Genomic DNA, 24560 nt, shown 5'->3' on the forward strand with positions numbered 1-24560 from the left:
GAATAGGGTTAAGGGTTGATAACGCTATCCACTGGATCAGTAATCAAAAGTGAATAAGTTTCGGCAAAATCAATCAGACTTTTAACTGAATAGTGTAAAGCGCTAGCTCTAGCTCTACTGGAACTACCAATACCTAGGCATACAACTTCTCCACTTGTCCATGTGCCATCTGCCTGACACTTCCGTGTAGCTGTTCCCTGCAGAGAAAATCCTGTTTTGCAACTGAAAGACATCACGTTAGGATATGTTGTGGAGTTGCCATGGGCAACGCCATTCTCAGGAATGTTTAAGGGACCACAATCAACCGCTGTAGAAAAAGAAAGAACATTAGACTAGGGTAGAGTATTATTTCATGAGGAACAATAAAATTGGGCAAGGCAATTTCTCAAGAAAATGACTCTTTTGAAAGAATGACTACACTCCTGTAAAGTATCACTGAGCATGTATTTATTTATTTATTTACTTATTTATTTATTTATTTATTTATTAGGGTAGCTGTTATTTTGAAAGCTTCTCTCTTCCCTTTACTGTGAAGACAATAATAAGGTAAAGAACAAGCTTGAAAATGAAGAGTCAACAAAACAAAATATGAAATCGGTTTACACTAATCAGGAGTGATAACATTGCAAATATTGGAAAAAATAAACAATTATTGGATAAGGTTTTTGCCGATATCCAGAATAATCAAGGTCGAGGTAGGGGTTATCAGCCGAGGCCGAAGGCTGAGGCTGATAACCCTTACCGAGACCTTGATTATTCTGGATATCACAAAACCGAATCTAATAATTGTTTTATTATAGATTGAAAGAGAAAAAAAAATGGAAGTCATGTTTTTGCTTCTTTACTGACGGCTATTAACACAAAGCGCGCGAACTTGACATGATTGCCCTTCGAAATCATACACCGCGGTCATACATGACATGATTACCCGTGAATTTGAGTGTCCTTGAGATGATTATGGTATAATCTGCAGCTATATGACGTCACAGGCGCTGATTTCGAAAATTCACTGTAAGTTTTCGGCCAATCAGAATAGAGATAGTGAGTTCAATGTATAAAAATGCTAACAAAGAAACTTCAAAGGCATCGATGTTTGCCTGAGACAAATTTGACTTTCTCAAACATGTAAGTAAACTGAATCAAACCTTCCACTTACAATCATTACGTCGAGAATATGAAGAAAATGCTATTTGTTGAAGAGTTCTATTTATTATTATTTTTTTTTTCGATCTTACCTTTGCACGAAGTCTCAATTCCACTCCAGTTCCCGTCGGCTTCACAACGCCGAACGTTTGATCCATTTAAAAGAAACCCTTCATCACAGCTCAACGTTACTTTATTTGGAAAAGTTGTTTCACGCCCGGCTATAGAACCGTTCAACGGGGCTGTAAGAGGACCGCAATCCTTAGCTGTAGGAGAGCAAAGAATGTAGTTTATAAATATCCTCATAGTCAATGTTCGATGAAGAAGGAGATCACACGGCCATGGGTTGAGACCTTCATTTAAAGCACCAACATAGCTAAATGAATATTTCTAAATTAGTATAACACGAAAATTTTCTGATCAAGCACATCATGACGTCAATGCCATCTCTTACAAGACAGCCCTCAATATAAATTGAAACGGATCTGTTCCTTGAAGTATCTGTTACCTAGCTGTGGTCTTACTACCTGGGAAACTCAGGAACACTCACCCGTACTAACCAACCCCTAGGCCGGGCATTATTTTGGGTTTTGATTCCTCAATTCCCACCTCCCCCACAGAAGATGTACAGCCACACCCCCAATTGTGTTTATTGAGTGTACATTCGTGTTATGAGTTTGCTGGCTAGAAAATTTTAGCAACGAAATTTGTCGCGATACATTCTGTTCCATGTGTACCCACTTAACATTTGAAAACAACAGTGTCTACTTCAATGCCGACCTTTCGTCACTTAAATCCAATTCATCATTGAATGATTTAAAACAAAACCGTACATATTCATTACCTTCGCAGAAGCTGGAGGTTCTGCTCCATGTTCCATTTGTCTGACATTTTATCTTAGGGAAACCACGAAGAATGAATCCCTCGTCGCAAGCGTGGTTCACATAATTTGGATACACTGTCTTATCGCCGATAATACTCCCATTCCGCAAGGGTTGGGGCCGACCACAGTCAACAGCTAAAGGTAAACATCACAAAAAAACAAGGTGCAAAGCAGAATAATAACACATGCGTCTTTCATGAGGAAACATAGGCTTTTTATGGACTGCTAAATTATATACAGTTGTCAGGAGCAACGTTATAACGTAAAAAGTAATGTAAGTAATGTGGTGCTGATGATACTCTATCAACGTAAGAAGTGCTGCGATGTAAGCAAATGTTTTAAATGAATGTTTCAATGACACGAAAAAATATCGATTGTAATCGACGACAAATAACGATTGTCCGTCCGTCAGCCCATGAGACGAGAAAGCATGTTATTCACGTTCGACGAAAGTAAACTTAAATCACTTGGTGGCTGGATCCGAATATATAGCAATAAAATGTACTTTGCTTATACAGAGATGAGAACAAAATTAATCAGTTCAAAATATCGACAGGGGTAAAGCATTACATCGGAGTGCATTTAGATGCTTGCCGAATGCTGGCTTTGTGTCCAAAGCTCGCGTTAGACCATAGAAACTTACAAAGAATATTCGAAAACCAATATCGTAGTGGTCGGTTTTCTAAAGAATAAACTTCTGTTTATTTCTGGCTTTCGAAAGCCAGAGTCTAAAAATGCAGGCCGTTTTCCTTACTCGCCAAAAGGGAGGTCATGCTTCCAGGCGTCCCTAGCGTGGAAACTGGAAATGAGAATTGCGACAGCTTCCCAATCGTGCCCGCTCTTCGTAAACAAAATAACTTACAGAATGCTGTGTTTTGTGAAGAAAGTTTTAGAAAGAATCAAGCCTTATAAGATGGCGAACTTTTTCGGAACGGTTCGGTACACAAGTTCTATAGCTTGAAAGCTACCAAATTAGCAAAGTTCATTCTCGTTCTCACGAGATAACAAATGAGCCTTATGTGGGTTCAAACTACGGAAACAATGATAAAACTATAACCATGTACTTAACAACATACGATGCAGAGACGAACACCTCAGATGTTGAAAAAAATCAGGTTTCTTCGTGAAAATCGAAGCTGAGGCAAACAACATGCAACTGGATAAAGAGGATACTCAAGGAAGCAACTTGAGTGGTAAATATCTAAGCTAAACTCTTGTGTTAAATGTCCTGATTGTTTTATTTGTTTTTATTGTGTTCCATATTTGTAAGTACGATTTTATTTTACGATACGAAGCCCGACTAAACGCTCTTGGAGCGTCTAGATTTCTTTTTCTGACGTCAGCGCACAGTTTACTCTGTGATGAGAAGCGTACAGTAGAACAATATTGCTGTCGGTGCGTCAAACATACCACTACATATGGTTGAAAAACCATTCCATGTTCCATTAGGCTGGCACGTTCTTATGGTGGATCCATTGAGATTGAATCCAGGATCACAGTTAAATCTAACACCATTGGGGAACACCGTGGAGTTACCAGAAGAGGAACCGTTCATGGGAACAGGTAAAGGACCACAGTCGACAGCTGAAAGCACGAGAAACGACTATGATTTACATGTAGTTTGAAAGTGGACCATTTGTGGAGAGTATCATTTGGTAACTGTGGACAGTTAATTATGCGATAATGTTACTCTAATGAGTCGTCGCCAATGCACTATAAACTCGAACGCTTCAATTAAAGCAAGATTTTTTGATATTCCTATTTTCGTAAGGTCATTTATTCATGGGCCCAAAATGCAATGGTTTGCAAATAAATAGCGATAGAACTCCTTTCCGATCTACACTTGACGCGATCTGAACATGTCATCACTTGATGGTATATCCTCTCATGGACGATGAACACTGCCAAGGTTGTTATTAAATTAGTGCTGAAAAAACCCCATCGACTATTAAATTATAACAATGTTTCCCAGAGTATTTCATCCCTCAAAAGACTTATTTAGTAAAGCAAAAAAGAGAAGAAAGATACTTTTGCTTGAAACCTACCCACACATATGGTTGTACGTCCACTCCATGTTCCATCAGGTTGGCAGGTCCTGATGGAGGATCCATTGAGAATGAACCCAGGATCGCAGGTAAAGTGCATACTGTTCGGAAACACAGTCAAGTCGCCAGAAGAGGAACCGTTCATGGGTACAGTCAAAGGACCACAGTCGACAGCTAAAAATGTGTTTAATCAAATAAGTTCAATTAGGATCGGAGCTGAACGTGTCTGCACCCTCTGCAAGTGTGATATATCCGGGAACTGGTACACCTTATGAATGCAACTAATAACAACAAACATATTAGGCTCCACATGCTTGAAGACAAAATGTCCCTTAACGCTGGAAATCTACTTCCCACTGGATAGGATGCTGGTCCATCGCAGGGTTACTTTGAGCATGGACCCCTTTACAACATCTGACATTGTCACAGACACTGCCTACAATAATATTACGGTTACTTACAATGCTAATACATCTACTCCATTACACTACTTACAATACTAATGTACAGTTACTTACACTGATTATAATACTTGTTGCTACAGCACAAATACTTAGACCCCTTAGAGTTTAAATTAACACAACTCAATGACCTGGCCAGGATCAAGTCCAGACCGGTTAATCCGGAATACTGTGTGCTAACGATTAGTCCACCGAGCCTCGAACTTGTCAGGTACACTCCAAAGAGTCTACGACCAGAGTATTTTAATCTCGGGGGTATACCACTAAGAAAGACCGCTAAAATTTGGGTTTTTAGCTCTGTATTCATGTTTTCCTTTTTGAGAATTACTTCGACTGCAAAAATCTCGGAAGCAAACATCTAAAATCTACAACCTTCACAATATGTCTGATTTCCACTCCATGTTCCATTTGCCTGACATCGCCTGCTACCAGATCCTCTGAGGATAAATCCTTCATCACAATTAAAGTCGATCTTGTTTGGAAAGACTGTCAGATCACCAGTAGAAGAACCATTTGTTGGGACTGTCAGGGGACCACAATCTCGCGCTGGATACAAAGTTATATAGATTTTCTTATAAAAATATTGTACGGCAATTCGTAGTCGTTTTGTTACACGCCTATGTTGGTAACTACAGGACTAAAATAAAGCTAATATTTTTACGCCGATGGGGTTCTATGTGTAGAAAAAGTTATATAAATTACATAAAAACGTCATGTATGGAGCGAAACTAGTCTTTTCTCTTTGTGAAGAAATTAACAAAAGGTGTGGTTACACAAGCGAGCGGAATATGTGTCTGTTATTTTAAACCTACCAACACACATGGTTGTAAGCCCATTCCACGTCCCATTGGGCTGGCAAGTCCTTTTGGATGATCCAGTGAGAAGGAAACCAGAATCGCATTTAAATAGCACACTGTTAGGGAACACTGTGGAGTCACCGAAAGCCGAACCGTTCATAGGAACAGATAAAGGACCACAATCGACAGCTGGAAGTTTAAAACCAAAACGGAGATTAGAAAGAAATCGCGAATGATAAGTGAACTATTCCTACCGACTTTTAGTTGACGGCGTTTTAAGATCATCTCTCATCCAAAGACCTTATTATTCCTAAGGTGACTTTGACCTCATCAGTCAAAGTCTAAATCATAGATCGAGACGTAGAAGGGGGATTATATCACACCCATCTACCAATGCAAACTAAAAGGTCTTTGTTTAAGGTTGAGAATAAAAGAGGGAAGCCACCAGCTCCCAAGTTCTCAGGAATTCTCTCCTTCCAGAGTGAATTCGCTAGCTAGTAAATAATAAATCTAGAGCGTAATATAGCCATTAATTGCCATAATAAAATGGAAGGAAACTACGCTGCTCTAGCACTTGTTCATTTTCCACTCAGTTTCTATTTCGTTTCGTTTATTTTACGGAGTGCGAGAGTAAAATGTCAGATTGTTATGGTCTCTGAATTTATTAAGTAACCATTCATAAGAGCAGGTTCACCTTCACAAGAGGTCTGAATACCATTCCAAGACCCATCGGATAGACAACGCCTGACTGATGACCCATTCAAAATAAATCCTTCATCGCAGCTAAAGGTAACTTCGTTCGGGAAGGTCGTTTCACTCCCAGTCAAGGAACCGTTTAGTGGAATAGACAGTATACCGCAATCTTTAGCTGTAGAAAAAAAATCGCAATTAGCTGTGACAAATTAAGATAGTTCTGCTGCACTTTTTTTTGTATTCAGATCACTAAGGAGCTGAAAGTTTTCAGTAGAAATATAGTTTGTGCCAATTTCACCCAGATCATCTAAACATTTACGAAAAAAATTATTGGCTTCAACATACTCTACTCTCAAGAGGACATTAATCTCTAACTATCCGCGTTATGATTTTAATCTAATAACCTGTTCATAATTAAAAGTTCTCTCAAAGTGTCCCTCATAAATAATTCTACCTTCACAAAAACTTGAAGTTCTGCTCCATGTTCCATTTGCCTGGCATTTAATTTTAGGGGAACCACGAAGGATGAATCCTTCATCACACTGATGAGTAACAAAATTTGGGTACACGGTATTTTCTCCAATGATACTTCCATTCTGTAACGGGTGGGGCTGACCACAGTCGACAGCTGAAAGAAATATGATGCAAAACAAGCGACAAAGCATATAAAATCACAAACACCTCACAAATCAGTGCCATTGTATATAAAGGGATCAAATTCTACCTAGTAAGGATGGATGCATTATGTAAAAATTACCGTTCAATTGCCAGAAATGTAAAAAATAAATGATAGCATTTAATTAATCGTTCGTCCGCCTTCCCGTTCGAACTGATTCTGAGGAAATAAGTATATTTAGTACGTGTCAAAAATGATGAGATCGACAAGAAAAAATGAACTATGAACGCGCACACGCAAAACCGGAGACATTACAGAATGTGTATCGATATGAAGCTAGCTGCGGGGGAATACATGTACTTACCATAGATGTACAATACTCCTCGGGAACACGTAAGCGCAGTCAAAGAAGTTGTGCTAAGGACAAGATTTATTTGAGACAGTAGGAACGTCTTTTATAAAATAAAGTGACATTTGGCGTTAAGTACCAATGACGAACACAAACATCTAAACATGAAGTTCTTTTGTGTTTGAATGCGTTTCCACAGCAAAAACCTACCACTACATACGGCTTGAATTCCGCTCCATGTTCCATTGCCTCGACACGTCCTCGTTTTGGAACCATTTAGAATGAATCCAGGATCACAGCTGAATACCACATTATTGGGGAACACCGTGGAGTCACCAGAAGAGGAGCCATTCATGGGAACAGATAAAGGACCACAGTCAACAGCTGGGCAATCAAATAAATTTACAAAAAATATCTTGTAGTCAGTAGAACGGAATAAAGTTTGTAGTTAGTATGAGAGTTGATATGTCTGCGGCTAGGACCTGATATGTAAAGGCCAAACGAGAGGCTAGCGTTAAATATTGTACGAAGCAGCACTCGTTTTATGGTCTACATATATAGAAGTTCGTTCACGAAACAAGTGCTCAGAAAACGGACATAACAACACGTACCTCTTTTCTTATGCAGATTGCTACTTTAAAAATAACCAACTTCATTTGCATGGATAGACCCTGGATAAGACTTAAATCCGAAAAGTATCGTATGTAACCCACATGCCTTTTTATTTTCTTCAAGTTTTTGCTTCAAACATACCCCTACATAGGGTTGGCAGTCCACTCCACGTTCCATTAGGTTGACACGTTCTCATGGCGGATCCACTGAGAATGAATCCATGGTCACAGTTAAACACAACATTATTGGGGAACACCGTGGAGTCACCAGAAGAGGAGCCATTAATAGGAACAGGTAAAGGACCACAGTCGACAGCTACAAACATATTCATAAAAAGAAAAGACTTAGAAGAATAGTATTTTTCTATTTATCTGGTTAACTATTTACAAGCGCCTGTCATATATCGCAACAGATATGGCCGACAGATATCTCGAAGCAACCATGAACCGAAGTCGCACTTTTTTTATCTGCGAATGAAAATAAATTTCTTCACTTCTGCGCTTTGCAAGCGAACAAAATCCAACTGCATGTCAGTGTATAAAATGGAAACATCGTGAACCTTTGCAAAATGTCTGATTTCCACTCCAGTTCCCATTTGCTTGACAATGCCTGACTTCAAATCCCCTCAGAAGAAATCCTTCATCACAACTAAAGAGCATCCTGTTTGGAAAGACTGTCAGATCACCAGTAGAGGAGCCATTTGTTGGGACTGCCAGGGGACCACAATCTTTCGCTGAACAGAAATTAAAACAATGTGGGTTAAAAGTGAAATGGTGTCTTGCCGGATAGTGAAAATATGTCGACAAAAAAAAAAAAACATGTTGTTCCCGTGAAGGATAATCAATTCCGTAAAACGCGGGACGACGGCAAATTCAATCTAACGAGAAACGCCTATATTGCAAGGTTCTACGAGACCTCTGGCCTTTTGCCAACAACATACCAACACATCTGACCGCCAAGCCACTCCAAGTTCCATTTGCCTGGCAAATCCTCGTTGATGATCCATTGAAGTGAAATCCAGGATCGCATTTAAATAGCATACTATTTGGGAAAACCGTGGAGTCACCATACGATGAGCCATTTATGGGAACTGACAAAGGGCCACAATCGACAGCTACAAGAGAATAAATAGAAACGGTATGGTACATTTAAACAAGACAGTATGAAACAAGAAACAAAAAATTGTAATTTCTGTTATGGAAATTTCGCATTTCTTGAGGTCATGTTGCGTTCAAATGTGGCGCGGTTGCTATCGTGGAAGAAAAGGGAAACAACCAATTCTTTTTTTTTATAATGCAGGCGGGAAGTTTGGAGAGCACGACAGAAGCGAAAGACGCGGCAGCCGAGATCAACTCTAGCTTATCGAGTGCTCTCCAAGCTTCCCGCGTGCATCATTACTCGAGGATGTAGAGCTTAAGAATGAATCAATTGTTTTTTAACACTGCCACTGGAAAAAAATTTCTCTAGCGAAGCGATGTTTGCTTTGCTCTCGTCACAAGCGTGCCTCGTTGGCTTTTGATGCACGCTTTCGTTATTTATATAGCGCTTTATGCTTTACTATTTTTGTATACCGAGCTTGATAGTGCGGCTGTGCTGGCTATGTTATCTCACCATGACACGATGTACGAATACCACTCCATGTGCCATCCGATTGACAACGTCTCACAGTCGATCCGTTCAAAATGAATCCCTCGTCGCAACTAAAAATAGCTTCATTAGGGAAGGTTGTTTCACGTCCATTAATAGAACCGTTCACAGGCACGGCAAGGGTACCGCAATCTTTGGCTGCAAGAAAGCCAAGAGCGTATCTGTTATCTTTATGTTCAATAGTGTTAACCAGATGCAAAAATGCTAAATTCGTTTGATTCAAATGGAAAGAACGTACCCATCATCTTTAGAAACTCTCAGATATACAAAAGCTTTTCGAATATTGCCATATTACTTCGCTACAGACTTATTGTGACTACACCCTACTATAAATCTTTTTCCTGAACGAGCGGCCTACAACGTAAGTCAGTTTCCATCTGACATACTTTTCTACGTCTTTTTTGTTGCTTTAGTATTATGTACAAATTAAATAGGAATTAACTGTCATATGTAATTGTCATATGTATACCTTCACAAAAGCTGGTGGTCGTACTCCATGTTCCATTTGTCTGGCATTTTATCTTTGAGGGACCACGCAGGACGAATCCGTCATCACATCTGTGATACACAAAGTTTGGATACTCTGTTTGTTCCCCGATGATACTTCCATTCTGTAATGGCTTGGGCTTACCACAGTCAATAGCTAAATAGGAATGGCGCGCAGAAAACATACAGAGTGAAATGTTACGCAAGTTTTATTATATTCAACTACGATAAAACTAAACTTAACAGAGTGTATTTCAAATATTTACGTTGGATGGTGATCGCCCGTCCGTCCGCCTCAAGGCGCTTTCGCAAAGACAAATACTACAAAAATGGCTGCACTTACTCAGTGAACTAATATGTGCACGTCAGGCAAAATAAGCGATAACAAATTAGATTCAGTGAAAGAAAACAAAGTCTATTGGAATAAAACGAAACAGCGGCGCACATGTATTTTGCGGTATAGCACTGGCCTTAGGTGTTCAGCTACCAGAAGCAAACGTATTACAAACCCGGTTACGCGATAACAATATGTGAAGAACAGCAGCAAATCAGAGGTAGCAATTCGACAGCTACGATGATCACCTATCGGATGTGACATTAAGAAGAGCGTGCAGCAAAACGAAAGTTGCTGTAGCTTTCGTGATTGAAGTGTTCAAGTATGACGCCTGGCGATTGAGTGCATTTTCACCCATGTTTGCTTTTAACATACCAGTACATAACGTTTGAAATCCACTCCATGTTCCGTTAGCCTGGCACGTCCTTATTACTGATCCATGAAGAATGAATCCGGGGTCACAGTTAAATTGCACACTATTTGGGAACACTGTAATGTTACCAGAAGAGGAGCCGTTCATAGGAACAGATAAAGGACCGCAATCGACAGCTAGAAAAAAGTGGTTAAAATCAGGACGAACTGGATTTGATTGGTGCAAGATTGTGTTCGGTGATTACCGTAATTCACCGAGCCCATGATTGATCTGACGGCATCCGAATACAATGAAATGATTATAATTATAAAATCAAACCCACATTTCCAACAATTATACAAGGCACTTCATGACTGTTAACATGTACATTAAATCGTTTCACATATACTGCAAAGGAAAAAAAGTTTTCACTTTTCTTTCATCTCAAAAGAATAAAAATGTAGAAAAACAAAACTTTTTCTGGAGAAAGCTGATAGCTATTCGTTTTTACTATTGTTACTATCTTTATTTTTTGCCTGAGACATACCACTACACAAGGTTGGAAAACCGCTCCATGTTCCATTAGGCTGGCACGTTCTTATGGTGGATCCATTGAGAATGAATCCAGGATCACATTTAAATAGCACATTATTGGGGAACACTGTTGAGTCACCAGAAGAAGAACCGTTTATGGGAACGGACAAAGGACCACAGTCGACAGCTAGAAATAAGTTTTCAAGAAACGAAGAAGTTCATAATTGTGAAGTTCTACATCTCTCTACTGGTATAATTCGATTTAGTAATAAGTGCAAATACTATCTCCCATCTAAACCGATTTCAATCTTGAACCATCCTAGGTTCATAGAGATATATACTGAAGAGATCAACTGACCTGCAGCGAAAGAGAAGTATAAAAGCGACATTAAATTACCTTGGCAAAATGTCTCAGTCCCACTCCAAGTTCCATTTTCTCGACAATGCCGGATATGAGAACCTCTCAGATGAAATCCCTCATCGCAATGAAAGAGTATCTTGTTTGGAAAGGTTGTAAGTTTACCCGTAGAGGAACCATTGGTGGGGACTGCCAAGGAGCCACAATCTTTTGCTGGATAAAGATGAAGATACTAATGTTAATAGTAAAACATTGTTGTAGCACAAAAAGTGATATAATGCATCCTGTCTTTAATGGTATTATTCGTGTAGGTTTCGCAGTTGTTTACAGTACCAGTACGACGCATGGTTAAATTTGCGTTTTTTGGCAATTGTTATGTTACCAGTGCAGCAGGCAAACCTTAGTCTCTATGAAGAAACTGAAACCACGTTTGTGAAGGAAGGTATATTTGAAGCCTACCGGTACACATAGTTGCAAACCCACTCCATGTTCCATTAGGCTGACACGTTCTCTTGGACGATCCACTCAGAATAAACCCAGGATCGCAGTTGAACAGCATACTGTTGGGAAACGCTGTGTTGTTACCAGAGGCCGAGCCGTTTGCAGGAACAGACAAAGGACCACAGTCGACAGCTGGATAAAAACATTCAGTAAGTACTTGGACAAGGGCTGAATACAGCTACCATACTCTGTGAGTCACTCTAAGAACAGTTTGTAAAATAGGGCAACATATTTTCGAGAATTCCCATTAACAGTAGCGTTGTTGCATGTGGGATCCGTTCTTTGGAGTAACTGCCTGTTGTTCTCAATATTTTCTTCGTGTAAGAGTTACTAAGGGATATAGCACAGATAGCCATTTTCTCTTTTTTTGAACTTTTATGAGTTTGAACTTTTGTTTTTACTAAGAAAACGAATTGTGCTGAAAAGTGTTAGGGCCTGCAGAAATAACCTAAGAAGCAAGTGGGTTATTAGAGTTTGGATAAGATTCCATCTTCCCTGATATGGAAAGCGATCTTACCTTTACACGAGGTCTCAATACCACTCCAAGACCCATCGGCTTGACATCGCCTGACTGTAGACCCATTTAAAAGGAAACCCTCATCGCAGCTGAATGTCCCTGTATTTGGGAAGGTTGTCTTCCGTCCAGCGATGGAACCGTTCAGAGGTACAGCAAGAGCACCACAATCCTTAGCTGTAGAAAATGTAATGACGTTAAAGCTCAATATCGACAACAGAATTGTCTAAACTTCCTATGCAGTAGACTGCTAAGACGAAAAAAGGAGGTTTAGATAACATTAGAATAATTACCACTGTCGTGCCAGGTTTGCACATTCTTGCCGATTAAACTTGTGATATAATCAACATTAATAGATAACTAGCTGTAGATGCGATAGGCATGTCTTGTGGCACGGCTAAGAAGAGGGTTGAGAACAGATTGAGCTGGGGAACTACAGTAGAAGCCTTATGTCCTCCTGGGGACGAAGAGGGATAAATAAAAGAAAATTAACGAATATTAACCTTCACAAAAGCTTAAAGTCTTGCTCCAAGTTCCATTTGCTTGGCATTTTATCTTTGAAGGGCCACGAAGGACGAATCCGTCATCGCAACTATATTTTACAAAATTTGGATAAACTGTCTCTTTTCCTATGACACTTCCATTTTGTATAGGTTGAGGACGACCACAGTCAACAGCTGAAAAGCAATATCGTTAAAAAAGACACATAACAAGTGGAAAGAACAATGGCAGTTTTCATGGCTACCTTCAACCACTCTCGACAGAAGAATATAGACACCAAATTTAAGACGTAATGGACCTGAAATGATGAAGTGATGTACTCGTCGTCCGTCCGCCCATTCGATTATTGAGCCCTGAAAGTACCACGGAAGAATGAATACTTTTCGAATGCTAAAGTATGCGAGGAACACATGAGTTGATGAAGAACTTCAACGGTAGAAGACATGACATTGATTCAGCGAGATTGTAACGTAACGGTCGCATTAACTGCTCTGGCATTAGCGGTTACGAAGAATAAGAGTTGAAAATGGATATCGAATGGAGATGACTGAATCGAAGTTGTTCAACTGAAAGACATTTATCTCCCACGCTGCGAGTTATATACGTAAAGGAGCGGTTTCACTGAACTAATAAGAAACCTGGCATAACAGCAGCATGTTCAATTTAAGTAACAAGAAACCCAGACCCATTTGAATGTTTGGTGAAGCTTTCTTCAGACCTACCACTGCACACGGTTAGAAAACCACTCCATGTTCCATTAGGTTGGCATGTTCTTATGGTGGATCCATTGAGAATGAATCCAGGATCACAATTAAATAGCACCCTACTGGGGAACACCGTGGAGTTACCAGAGAAGGAGCCGTTCATGGGAGCAGATAAAGGACCACAGTCGACAGCTAGGAAAAAAGTAAATTCAACGGAATAAATTACCATATTCTTAAACATATAAAAATATTTCCAATGATCACGTTTTCGTCATTGATGGAAGATAAGTATTTTGAAGGAACTCAGATTTCATACTTATGCTGCTTCAATTAATGATCAGTTTTTATTAGAAACTCCACAGAAAGTAAGACGATTACGTTAAAAGCACATGATAACGTAAAATCGACTGCTGAAGGATGAAGGTTTGCATTACCGAGTTAAAAACTGAAGTCAAATATTTCTGACAAAAAAAATAAATGTACTAATGGTAATAGTTTTTGACGACAAATAACAACAACGAGAAATTTTACAAAAAAACTTTCAAGTGATCGTTTTGAATGAAACGAAAACTTTAAAAAAACCAACCTTCACAGAATGTCTGATTTCCACTCCATGTTCCGTTAGCCTGACAATTTCTTACATTAGACCCCCTGAGAAGAAACCCTTCATCACAGCCAAATACTTTCTTGTTTGGAAATACGGTCAGATCTCCATTAGAAGACCCGTTTGCTGGGACTGCCAGGGAACCACAATCTTGTGCTGCATAAAGTAACATCGATGTTTTTTCAAATTATAAACAACACTTCTTTCTAAGTAAAGGATCCAATCTCACAATAGTGAAAAATAATAACAACAACAACAACAGCAACAACAACAGCAACAACAACAATTTTTTTTGTGTTCTTTAGATTTGCATACAGCTGAATAACAAAATAAGTGTCACAATCAAAAATTAAAGGAAGGAAGGTTAATCAAACCTTGGCATTTTGTTTCATTGCCACTCCATGTACCATTTGTTTGACATTTCCTTAGCCAGGAGCCACTCAAGATGAAACCTTCATCACAACTGAACTTCAAGGAATTCGGGTATGTAGTTTCTTTACCAACCATGGAACCATTTCGAGGAGCAAGTAGCTTTCCACAATCAATAGCTTTAACAAGAATATCATACTCAGTGAGTAACATGTATTCATTTTTTTCTGAGCATTGGACTTCAGTGAAATCCATGACCTTTGGCATGCGTTTGGACGCTCTAACTTGCCAACAATAGGGAGACTAGACTAGAGACAAGCTAGGCCATTTACTGTTAGGATCAGTAATTAATTCATATTAATAAAAATATGGGATAAAGTTAAGATCGGTTACACTGTTGCACCATTACTGATTAACCACTTCAAAAACGACAACTTAAAAGACAGTCTTACCTTCACAAAACGTTTCGGAGCCATCCCAGGTTCCGTTAGATCGGCACGTTCTAATCGAGGAGCCATAAATAACAAATCCTGGATCGCACCACAATCGAACAGTGTTAGGGTACACCGTCAGATTACCAGACAATGACCCATTTAAGGGTGACTGAAGACGACCACAGTCTACGGCTAAAATAATATCCAAGGCAAGATAAAAGATATAAGAACTTTAATTTGCAATCTGCTTTGAACAACTCATTCAGCGCAGCTGGGATGTGACAACTAACGTAGTCCTACCTATTCTGGGCGATACGAGTGGAATTTGTTTGCACGAGTGTAACTCTAGTTTTACTCTCACCTTTGCAAGTAGTCCCATTTCCAGTCCATAGTCCATTAGCCTGGCATTGCCTAGTTTCAGACCCCTTTAAAATGAATCCTTCATCGCACTGAAACAATACTTTATTCGGAAAAACAGATAGATTTCCAATAGCAGAACCATTGACAGGGGCACGCAGGAGACCACAATCTTTTGCTGGAAAAAATCGAAAGCAATCAAACGAAAGGTTATCTTCGTAATGAAGCAACACTCATGCACTCAATCTTCTTCCTGCTCCTGGGCGCATAAAACCTTATAATGTTGCTATTTAGAAACCTCATGGCTACTTGAGGCTCCCTTCTCAGACAATGGTGATGTTCTCTACAACTAGAGCTATGAAGGCTTGTTGGTATGGTCTCGTGGTGTTCATAATGACACTTGACTCAGCTTAGCTTAAAAACGACAGTGCAAAAGTTAATCACTCCGCTCATTGGGAAAAGATTATGCAAAGCCGCCATAAATGAGATGTTACCGACATCAAGTTAAGAGTTCTTTATAACGTAAGAAGGACAGCAATATAAATGTTTACCCAATAATTATATTGTTTAAGTCATCACTTTTAAAACGAATTCATTAGGTTTCTACGTCGATATAGAAAGCATGCGGCTTAGAAACAATTCATAAAGAAACGAATTGACAACGGCAAAACCTTGAGCTGTTGTTCTGCTTAAAGAACAATGAAAATGTACCTTCACAAAATGTGTCATAGCCACTCCACTGTTTGTTAGGTTGGCACCGTCTCTCTGCGGATCCTCTCAGAGTAAAACCATCGTCGCATCGAAAGATTACTTTGTTGGGGTATGTTGTTAAGTTCCCAGATAGTGTGCCATTCAGTGGGACTGATAAAGTGCCGCAGTCGTTTGCTAAATCAGAAATAAAGTAGAAAGCACAGATTGGAAGATTATAAAATAGAGATACTAACTGTTTTGATAAAAATTGAGTACAGAAAATGCTTTACTTAACAAACAAATGGACTGCTTTTGCCCTTCTGTTGCTCAAACAATTATATTAAGTTTTTGTTAAACAAGAGTTCTGGGGTGCTTATCATTTACAAAAACCATCCGGTTGGAAATTTCACGCATAAGTATTAAACAATTAAATGCGACTTATATCCACATCAGCTAGAGAGACCTAAAAGAGCAGAAAAATAGCATCATCTCAAATCACAGCCCATATTTTCTTAAGCTTCCCAAACGGAAAGTCGCGAACCATTTGATTTTCTAACTGGAATTTCCGGTTTTCCCATGTAAATGGTAAGTACCCCTGGTTAACGCTCTTTTCACCTTGACAGAGGGCGTTGGTTCCATTCCACGTTCCATTCGCCTGACACTTTCTATCGCTGGATCCAAACAGTGAAAACCCCACATCGCAGGTAAATCGCAGCATGTGGGGATATGTGGTATTTCTACCGAAGACGCTTCCGTTTTGCGGCGCTTGCAGCTTCCCGCAGTCGATAGCTGGGAGAAACAACAGAACGGTTAACTCTGACTTATTTTTGTGCAGTTTTTGTCTGTATACCGTCCGTCTGCCTGTCATTCTGCAAATCATTACGAGTCAGCAGATAATATGGATGACTTGGAAAAAATGCCACAATTTAGTATTTTGGAAGGTCGATAACCAAGATTATTTGCGCAAGAATTTTTGCTGCAGAGTGAGATCAGTACCACAAGGTTCTTTTTCATCTCACCATATGACTAACATTTTACGTTTTTCGCCTTACTTTGAAAGACAAGGCCTACCAATAGAGGGTCAACGTTAAAGTGGTCCTTTGGGTGCGCCTCTGATATATCTCTGTCATGTGATCACCCAAAAATTCGATTTCAAAGATCGAAAATCTCATCTGTAGAAACGTGTTTGAACAAGGTTGTGTCACTTTGTTGTTAGAGGAGATGACGTCTGCATGATCATTAAGCCAGCTTTGCAAATAAAACAATGCAATGTTTTGCGAACAACAAGGACGCGTACAAACAATGAGTACCTGAATTTCCCAAAACAAAGTGCCATGGTTTTGAATGCACAGGAAACGAACAACTTACAGAAGCTATGAATCTTCCTGAATGTAACATCTTACCGCTGCACAAGGTCGTCAATCCACTCCATGTGCCATTTGCCTGGCACGTACGGATTGACGAACCACTGAGAATAAATCCTGGATCACATTGAAACTGTATGCTCTTAGGAAATACCGTCGAGGTGCCCGATAAAGAACCACTCTTGGGAATGACCAACGGACCACAATTAACAGCTGCAAAAGAAAAGGTAAACATTATTAGGTAGAAGATAAACAGCAAGTGGGTTAGCGACAATTTTGAATACTGTTTTTTTCGTTGTCAAAATCTATGGAAATTTAAAATTACAGAATAGAAGCAGCGTTGTTTGGTCAGTGGATTTGCTGTAAAGAGCCATTATGCAGTTGATAGCAAGTTTTATTACGCTATCGTGAGATTTCAAGCAGGGCTATTTCAGAGGGATGTTCAATTTGTACAAAGTTGCCTACTTACCATCACAATAAGTGACTTCGCCAGTCCATGTCTTATTAGCTTGACAATGCCTGACCTTGGATCCTTTTAGAATAAACCCTTCATCGCAACTAAAGGTGACAAAGTTAGGAAAGGTTGTCTTATTCCCGAGCAAGGATCCGTTTTGAGGAATGTGAAGCTTTCCACAGTCGTTAGCTGAAACACAAAAAGCCCATAGGTCATTACTGCAAACCTCCGCAAGTAACATTGCTCTCATACTAACGCTCAGTCAATACCACTTCAACAGTGCACTATGTGGTTAAATGGATGAAATTACCACGCACCTCAAATATTTGGAATAACAACGAACAATGTTGGTACCTTGGCAAACAGGATCAACACCACTCCATGTTCCATTTGTTCGGCATTTTCTCGCAGTTGAGCCAAGGAGTGTGAATCCTTCGTCACATTTGAACCTTAAAATGTTGGGATAAGTTGTCCGTTCACCGTGCACCGTTCCGTTTCTTGGTGAAGGAGGATGTCCACAATCAATAGCTGAAAATAATTGTTTTGACAGATTGTTTAAAAGGTATTATAGACTATTTTCTAAGAACTCCTACTGAATATGAAATTTGGTGCCAACCTGTACACGTGGTATTGTATCCACTCCAATTTCCATTGGCTTGACAGGTTCTCTTGGACGACCCTCCCAAAAGAAATCCAGGGTCACATGTGAAGCGCTTTGTGTTTGGAAACACTGTCAGATCACCAGATGATGACCCATTTAATGGCACACCCAAGAACCCACAGTCAATCGCTTTAAGAAAAGAACAACAAATGTCAGAAGTTTAATGTTCTTGATTGGAGAAAATGTACTTGAAATGTATTTTTGTAACGTATATCTTCATAGGGATTCACGCTTTCTCTCACCTTTGCAAGAAGTGTCAAGTCCACTCCAGGTTCTGTTTGCCTGGCACTGTCTAATCACTGAGCCAATCAGAACAAAACCTTTGTCACAGCTGAAGATCATCTTGTTTGGATAGGTTGTCTCATTTCCAAAGGAAGAACCGTTCTTGGGTACCACCAAGGGACCACAGTCATTAGCTAATTATAGGATGACAGAAAATAATATAACCTTTTTCAACCAACAATGCATAGTCTGATCTTAGTTTGTAGACCACAGACAATGTTGAGTCTAAAACGATAACCACAGATTCACGAATAACCACAGGTTCTTTCAACCTGACAAGATCACTTAACCCTTATTCAGAGAGTTTTCAAAGGGTAACTGCACTTGTACAGAATGCATTTTTTGTAAATATTGTTCCTTCCCCATCACCAGCTTAAACGTAAACCGTTTTTATACGTTTTTATATACATTCGTTTTGTATGTGCAATAAATGTAGTGAGTGGCGTTTGTCCTTTAAATTGTCCAAGCAATATTCACGTTAAGTAGATCTTGAATACCTTGGCAACTAGTTTCATTTCCACTCCAGCTCCCGTTCGGTTGGCATCCTCTCTCGGTAGCACCGTGTTGCGTAAATCCTTCATCACATAAAAACTTTAAAACATTCGGAAACGTAGTTTTTTCACCAACAAGTGTACCATTCACTGGAACTGGAAGACTTCCACAATCAACCGCTAAGGAAAACAGGTACAAATTTGTTACTTTATACAGTTTAGCTTATGGAATACAAATTTCAAATTAAAAATTGATATATGCAATCCATATTAGAAAGATATAAGAAGAGGTGAACTTTTCCACGGTCGACCAGATATAAAATAGACTATTAGACTACAGACCCTTACCATTGCAAATGGTATATATTCCACTCCATGTGCCGTTTGCTTGGCAGTTTCGAACACGCGAACCGCTCAAAATAAACCCAGTATCGCAGGAAAATCGTATGCTTTCGGGAAATACTGTAAGATCGCCATATGATGACCCATTCAAAGGAACACTTAGGCGTCCGCAATCAACAGCTACAAGAAAGTAATTAAATGGAAACAAAATGAAATTTAATGAGCAGAATCATCATCAAAATAGTATTGTATTCCGAGCATGAAATGGGACACCTAGTGGTTGTCATACCTTCGCAAGACGTTACGTTCCCGCTCCATGTTCCATCTGCTTGACATCTTCGTTTTTCTGGTCCTTTCATTATAAACCCTTCATCGCAACTAAAACTGACTTCGTTAGGAAACGTGGTTCGACCTCCGGACATTGAGCCATTCTTTGGAGTCAATAGTGGTCCGCAATCTTTAGCTAGGATAGCAAAAAAGACACTGTTGCGGTTTCTTTTCACGAATTGTCACTAACTTCCACTGGTGCATCAGATGCATCACTAAAGAAGCTTTACACTTCGCCATATATAACGTGCACAACGCTTAGTACTACTATATCCATTAGTATAAAGCATAAAATACATAAAAAATAATGTGTCTTCACATACCTTCACATGTTGTCTCCTGACCACTCCACGTCTTTTTTGCCATACAACTTCTGACGGTCGATCCTCTGAGTATGAACCCGTCATCACAGTCGAAACGCAGTTTGTTTGGAAAAGTTGTGTAATCTCCAAGTACAGAACCATTTCTTGGAGCTTGTACCTTTCCACAGTCAACAGCTAAAGGGAAAAGTTAAAATAACAGATATTGAAGACGTTCCATCAATTCAAACGGTAAGTTGATTGAGTTGAAAATCAGTTCATTTGAAACTAGTTAGCATTCGTACCCGCCTTAGCTAGTTCTGAAGACGTTTTTGCACATCTAGCCTTTGGAAGAGTAGTCAGCGAAAATTAACAAGTCTTTATGTTCAGGTAAAATTACCGAACACGATGTCAACATGACCCGAAAGCCGTCAAAGAGTTTTGACGCCAAACTCATGTTCTGTATCAATCCGTCCGTCTGACCGTCCAAACGCAAAGACACGGTAGAATATGTAAAGTGAAAAACACTTTCGAGAAAAATTACCAGACTACGAATAGTGATTTGACTGATGTGTTTTCGTAACAGAGCGATAGGTAACAACCAACAAATACAGTGAAGCTATATTTTTACGATAACTGCAGAAATTCCCGCGCGTTCATTGGTTCAATGTCAATAAGCGGACAGACAAATGAATTTGTAATTTATGCGATGCGTCAACGAGCGAGAGCGGACAATTTGACAATTCGGTATCCTAGAAAACAAATTGACGTCAGTTTTTCATGCGTCTGTCCTGTTATTGACAATGAATTTCGTCATAACGTGGTCAAAGTAGTCTGCAGATGCACTCGGCTATCGCCTCGTGGATCCACAGCTACTTCGACAATGTTATGACGAAATTCATCCACAATAACAGGACAGACGCATGATAAAATGACGTCAATTTGTTAAATTGAACATAAGCATAACTTAATAGACCAATTTCGATATATTAAAGTTCACCCTAACACAATAGACCTGAGCACGAGGCTCTGGGGAATACACCCCACAAACTCTGTAGTTATTCGCCAAAGCCTCGTACTGAGATCTATTGTTTTAGGTTGAATTTTAATATATCGAGATTGGTCTATTACCAAATAATTGCAAATATTGCTATCTTTGTCCTCCTCTGTTCCTACTTTGTTGCGTAAAATGTTGCACTTTATGTTCGGACGACGACGACGATGATAATAATAGAAATTATGGCGGAAATGGTTATAATAATGATGATAACGAAGATGTTCATGTATGACACACCTTAGTCCAGTTCTGGCCCTCTCTCTGTCACGCAACTCCACGCTTTAAGGGAGCTCCCAATAGCGTAGAGTTACGTGACGCAGAGAAGGCTAAAACTGGACTAGACACACCTTTACAAGCAGTGTCATTTCCACTCCAAGATCCGTTTGCCAGGCAAACTCTTACAGATGATCCTTTGAGAACGAATCCTTCATCGCATTGGAAATATACCTTGTTTGGATATGTGGTGAGTTCCCCGTAAGAGGTAACATTCATTGGCATCACTAGAGGACCACATTGAACAGCTGGGAAAATAGGGAAAAAAGCGGTGTTAATGTTTCAAACCAGAAGCCTCCATTAAAATACCACTTGAATCATGCACTAGTCAAGTGTCGAGTAAGACATTTAACTTGACTAGTAAATGCCATTTATATATATCAAAAAAATACCCTTTGTACTATAACAATTTTGCTAAGAAAAAACTGTTTGACCATCTACCACTTACAATGGCTCACGTTAGCTGTTTGGTCTATCACTCTTCTTACAGTGTAAGAAGCTGTGACATATGGCTAGCTCCGCGAGGGGGCAAGATGAACCAAACACTGCTCTTGATTGGCTATCCGAACAGGCAAGATGGAGCTAAATGTATCTTGCGCGCTCGGGATTGCCCTCTGTATCCCGCAAGAAAACAACGTCCTTCAGGTGTCTTAGGTCTATTTTTTTACGAGTTTATGGAACAACAAACAACTTGGCCAACATCTAACCATCTTTTAGCCTTTCTCTTACCCTTTTTTAAATAAGATTATCTATCCAGTAGACCTTTTTGACACTGTTATTAAATGACGCTTCCAATAGAATGAATGTCGGTTCGATTTCCTCACTCCAGCCCCTCCAAAATAAATATACTTCTACTTTGCATACCAGACGATATTTTTGTGCAACCAGTCTATTTCTATTCATATGAATTTCATTATGACAACACTGGGAATCTTGTAAGGTAGTATTTACTTGTAACACGAAAGTACGCATTCAACATATGAATTACCTTTACAGGATGTTTCGTTGCCACTCCATCTACCATTTGACTGACATTTTCTTGTTCGTGAGCCAATCATAACGAAGCCAATATCACAGGTAAACGATATGCTATTTGGAAAGGTTGTTTCGCGACCGTTGGAAGAACCATTCATTGGAACTGACAGGGGGCCGCAGTCTTTAGCTAAAATACAAGCATGTACAAATTCCAGAATGTCAATGTCAAATGTCAGAATGTGTTGATCTCTCTTATTTAGATTTATTTACCAAAATAAATCATACAAATTGACTCATAAACGCTCGGGGTCGAGTGCTTATTTTACGTTTTAGGCTTCACTTTGGGTTGCTTGAACTAATACTCGACATGCAGGAAATTTTTTTTTTACATCAATGAACTAGTAACTATCTTCATTTTCAAGGAAGCAGTATGTTATTTCTATGAGATCCTGTCTCAGTGGGAAACAACTATATTCGATGCGTTTTACGTTCCCTTCTCACCCCTTCGGTAGTGGCCACCGCCCTTTCACGAGATTATTATTACTTCCGTTACGTTGCCTTGCAGTACACACCTCAGAAATCCTAAATCTCGCCCTTTCTGTTCTTGGCTCGCGTTGATGCCCCTTGTGTGCCCTACAGCCATATTCTAATGGTGTTCACAACTCTACTGATAAGCCATGGTAGATTTCTATTTACACACCCAGAGTAAAGAAAATGACGATGAAAGGAAACAAAGAATAGGAGGAAATTTACAGAAATAAAAATCATAGCTACGAGGTCTGCAAAATTCCAAAAAAAATTACCAATGCAGGAAGTTTGATTTCCACTCCAGATTCCAGTCGATTGGCAATATCTGACCCTAGAGCCGGCCAAGTTAAACCCATCATCGCAGCTAAATGTTATTTTATTGGGATAAGTGGTCTTGTGTCCAGTGGCAGAACTATTCATTGGAACAGCGAGGATACCACAGTCTTTAGCTACAGCGATATCAGAACAGATGACAATGAGATGAGTACGTGTATTCAACAATTTTCCAATGGCGTTGAATGCTTTTTAATCTTGAAAATGAGAAAACGCGAGTCTGAACGCTTGTTTAGCCTAAATTAGAATTATCCTTATTTTATACAAGCTCAGAGCATGGTTTGGTTTTATATCGAGACCTGTTTTACGCTGTTGGATTGATATTACGTACGAGGAAGCAAGCATAAACATTAAGTCCTGTTAGGCTCTCTGGACGTATATGGGGCAGTAGCCATCTCTCTTTCTTTTTCTTTTTAGGCAAGCAAAGCTGCTCCTTATTATTTACTATCTTTTAGATGCACAAATTGTACTTTAGCAAGGTGCTAAGTCATTATTAATATAGAACATTTTTTTTCCTGGTATCAAATCACCACAATGCCTAACTGACTCAGATGGTGTGTGGCTATGGACCAGTTGCTCTGAATTTCATACCTTCACACGAAGCCGGAGTTCCGCTCCAAGCTCCTTCCGAGGTGCACCTCCGTAAACTTGATCCCTTGAGAATAAAGCCTTCATCACAATCGAAAGACAGTTCATGGGGATACACCGTCAGATTGCCAAATATTGATCCGTTTGATGGTGCTTCAATAGGTCCACAGTCTCTGGCTACAACAAAGAGATGGAAAAATTATTTCCAGACACCCAAAACAAACAATTCTTTGGTACAGAAAATCAGACTAGGGGGTCGAAAGTGAGCAGAAGATCCATAATTCAAACGATTCAAGAAAGGTGCGGCTGAAGTAATTTGCAATAAAGCTGCGACACTGTTTCACGTGTCTTTAAAGGCAAAGCAAGAAGCCGAACTTGTCCCATAATCTGCTACTTGGGCAACAACAAAAATCTCATCTAACCTTGACAATAGGTCTCGCTGCCGCTCCACGTTGCATTAGCTTGACAATGTCTAACACGTGATCCTTTCAGTAGAAAGCCTTTTTCACAAGTAAACGTCAATGAGTTTGGAAACGTAGTCCGGTTGGGTCCGACTGAGGATCCATTCAAAGGAATCTTGACAATGCCGCAGTCTTTGGCTA

The 24560-nt window shown here is 39.5% G+C and overlaps 1 protein-coding gene across 7 annotated transcripts in view; it reads right to left on the reverse strand.

The window, feature by feature from the left end:
• Nucleotides 1-24560, reverse strand: part of LOC145461226 (sushi, von Willebrand factor type A, EGF and pentraxin domain-containing protein 1-like) — a 51640-nt gene that overhangs the window by 11855 nt on the left and 15225 nt on the right. The window contains exons 22-63 of one of the 7 annotated variants that reach the window (XM_081445640.1): nt 24381-24557; nt 23962-24135; nt 23313-23486; nt 22523-22696; nt 21609-21782; nt 20229-20402; nt 19868-20041; nt 19585-19758; nt 19243-19416; nt 18706-18879; nt 18419-18592; nt 18157-18330; nt 17818-17991; nt 17388-17561; nt 16600-16773; nt 16006-16179; nt 15299-15472; nt 14956-15129; nt 14509-14682; nt 14117-14290; nt 13549-13722; nt 12829-13002; nt 12329-12502; nt 11770-11943; nt 11350-11523; nt 10966-11139; nt 10442-10615; nt 9716-9889; nt 9211-9384; nt 8540-8713; nt 8159-8332; nt 7741-7914; nt 7198-7371; nt 6477-6650; nt 6024-6197; nt 5345-5518; nt 4905-5078; nt 4072-4245; nt 3437-3610; nt 1988-2161; nt 1236-1409; nt 134-307 (exon numbers count right to left, since the gene is read on the reverse strand). In XM_081445640.1, the coding sequence (XP_081301766.1) occupies nt 134-307; nt 1236-1409; nt 1988-2161; nt 3437-3610; nt 4072-4245; nt 4905-5078; nt 5345-5518; nt 6024-6197; nt 6477-6650; nt 7198-7371; nt 7741-7914; nt 8159-8332; nt 8540-8713; nt 9211-9384; nt 9716-9889; nt 10442-10615; nt 10966-11139; nt 11350-11523; nt 11770-11943; nt 12329-12502; nt 12829-13002; nt 13549-13722; nt 14117-14290; nt 14509-14682; nt 14956-15129; nt 15299-15472; nt 16006-16179; nt 16600-16773; nt 17388-17561; nt 17818-17991; nt 18157-18330; nt 18419-18592; nt 18706-18879; nt 19243-19416; nt 19585-19758; nt 19868-20041; nt 20229-20402; nt 21609-21782; nt 22523-22696; nt 23313-23486; nt 23962-24135; nt 24381-24557 (7311 nt within the window). The remainder of the gene's footprint in view (nt 1-133; nt 308-1235; nt 1410-1987; nt 2162-3436; nt 3611-4071; nt 4246-4904; nt 5079-5344; nt 5519-6023; nt 6198-6476; nt 6651-7197; nt 7372-7740; nt 7915-8158; nt 8333-8539; nt 8714-9210; nt 9385-9715; nt 9890-10441; nt 10616-10965; nt 11140-11349; nt 11524-11769; nt 11944-12328; nt 12503-12828; nt 13003-13548; nt 13723-14116; nt 14291-14508; nt 14683-14955; nt 15130-15298; nt 15473-16005; nt 16180-16599; nt 16774-17387; nt 17562-17817; nt 17992-18156; nt 18331-18418; nt 18593-18705; nt 18880-19242; nt 19417-19584; nt 19759-19867; nt 20042-20228; nt 20403-21608; nt 21783-22522; nt 22697-23312; nt 23487-23961; nt 24136-24380; nt 24558-24560) is intronic. The other 6 variants (XM_081445645.1, XM_081445656.1, XM_081445649.1 and 3 more) reach the window with 6 other exon arrangements.

This window comes from Orbicella franksi, chromosome 1 (assembly GCF_964199315.1).
Source record: "Orbicella franksi chromosome 1, jaOrbFran1.1, whole genome shotgun sequence".
Classification (NCBI taxonomy): domain Eukaryota; kingdom Metazoa; phylum Cnidaria; class Anthozoa; order Scleractinia; family Merulinidae; genus Orbicella; species Orbicella franksi.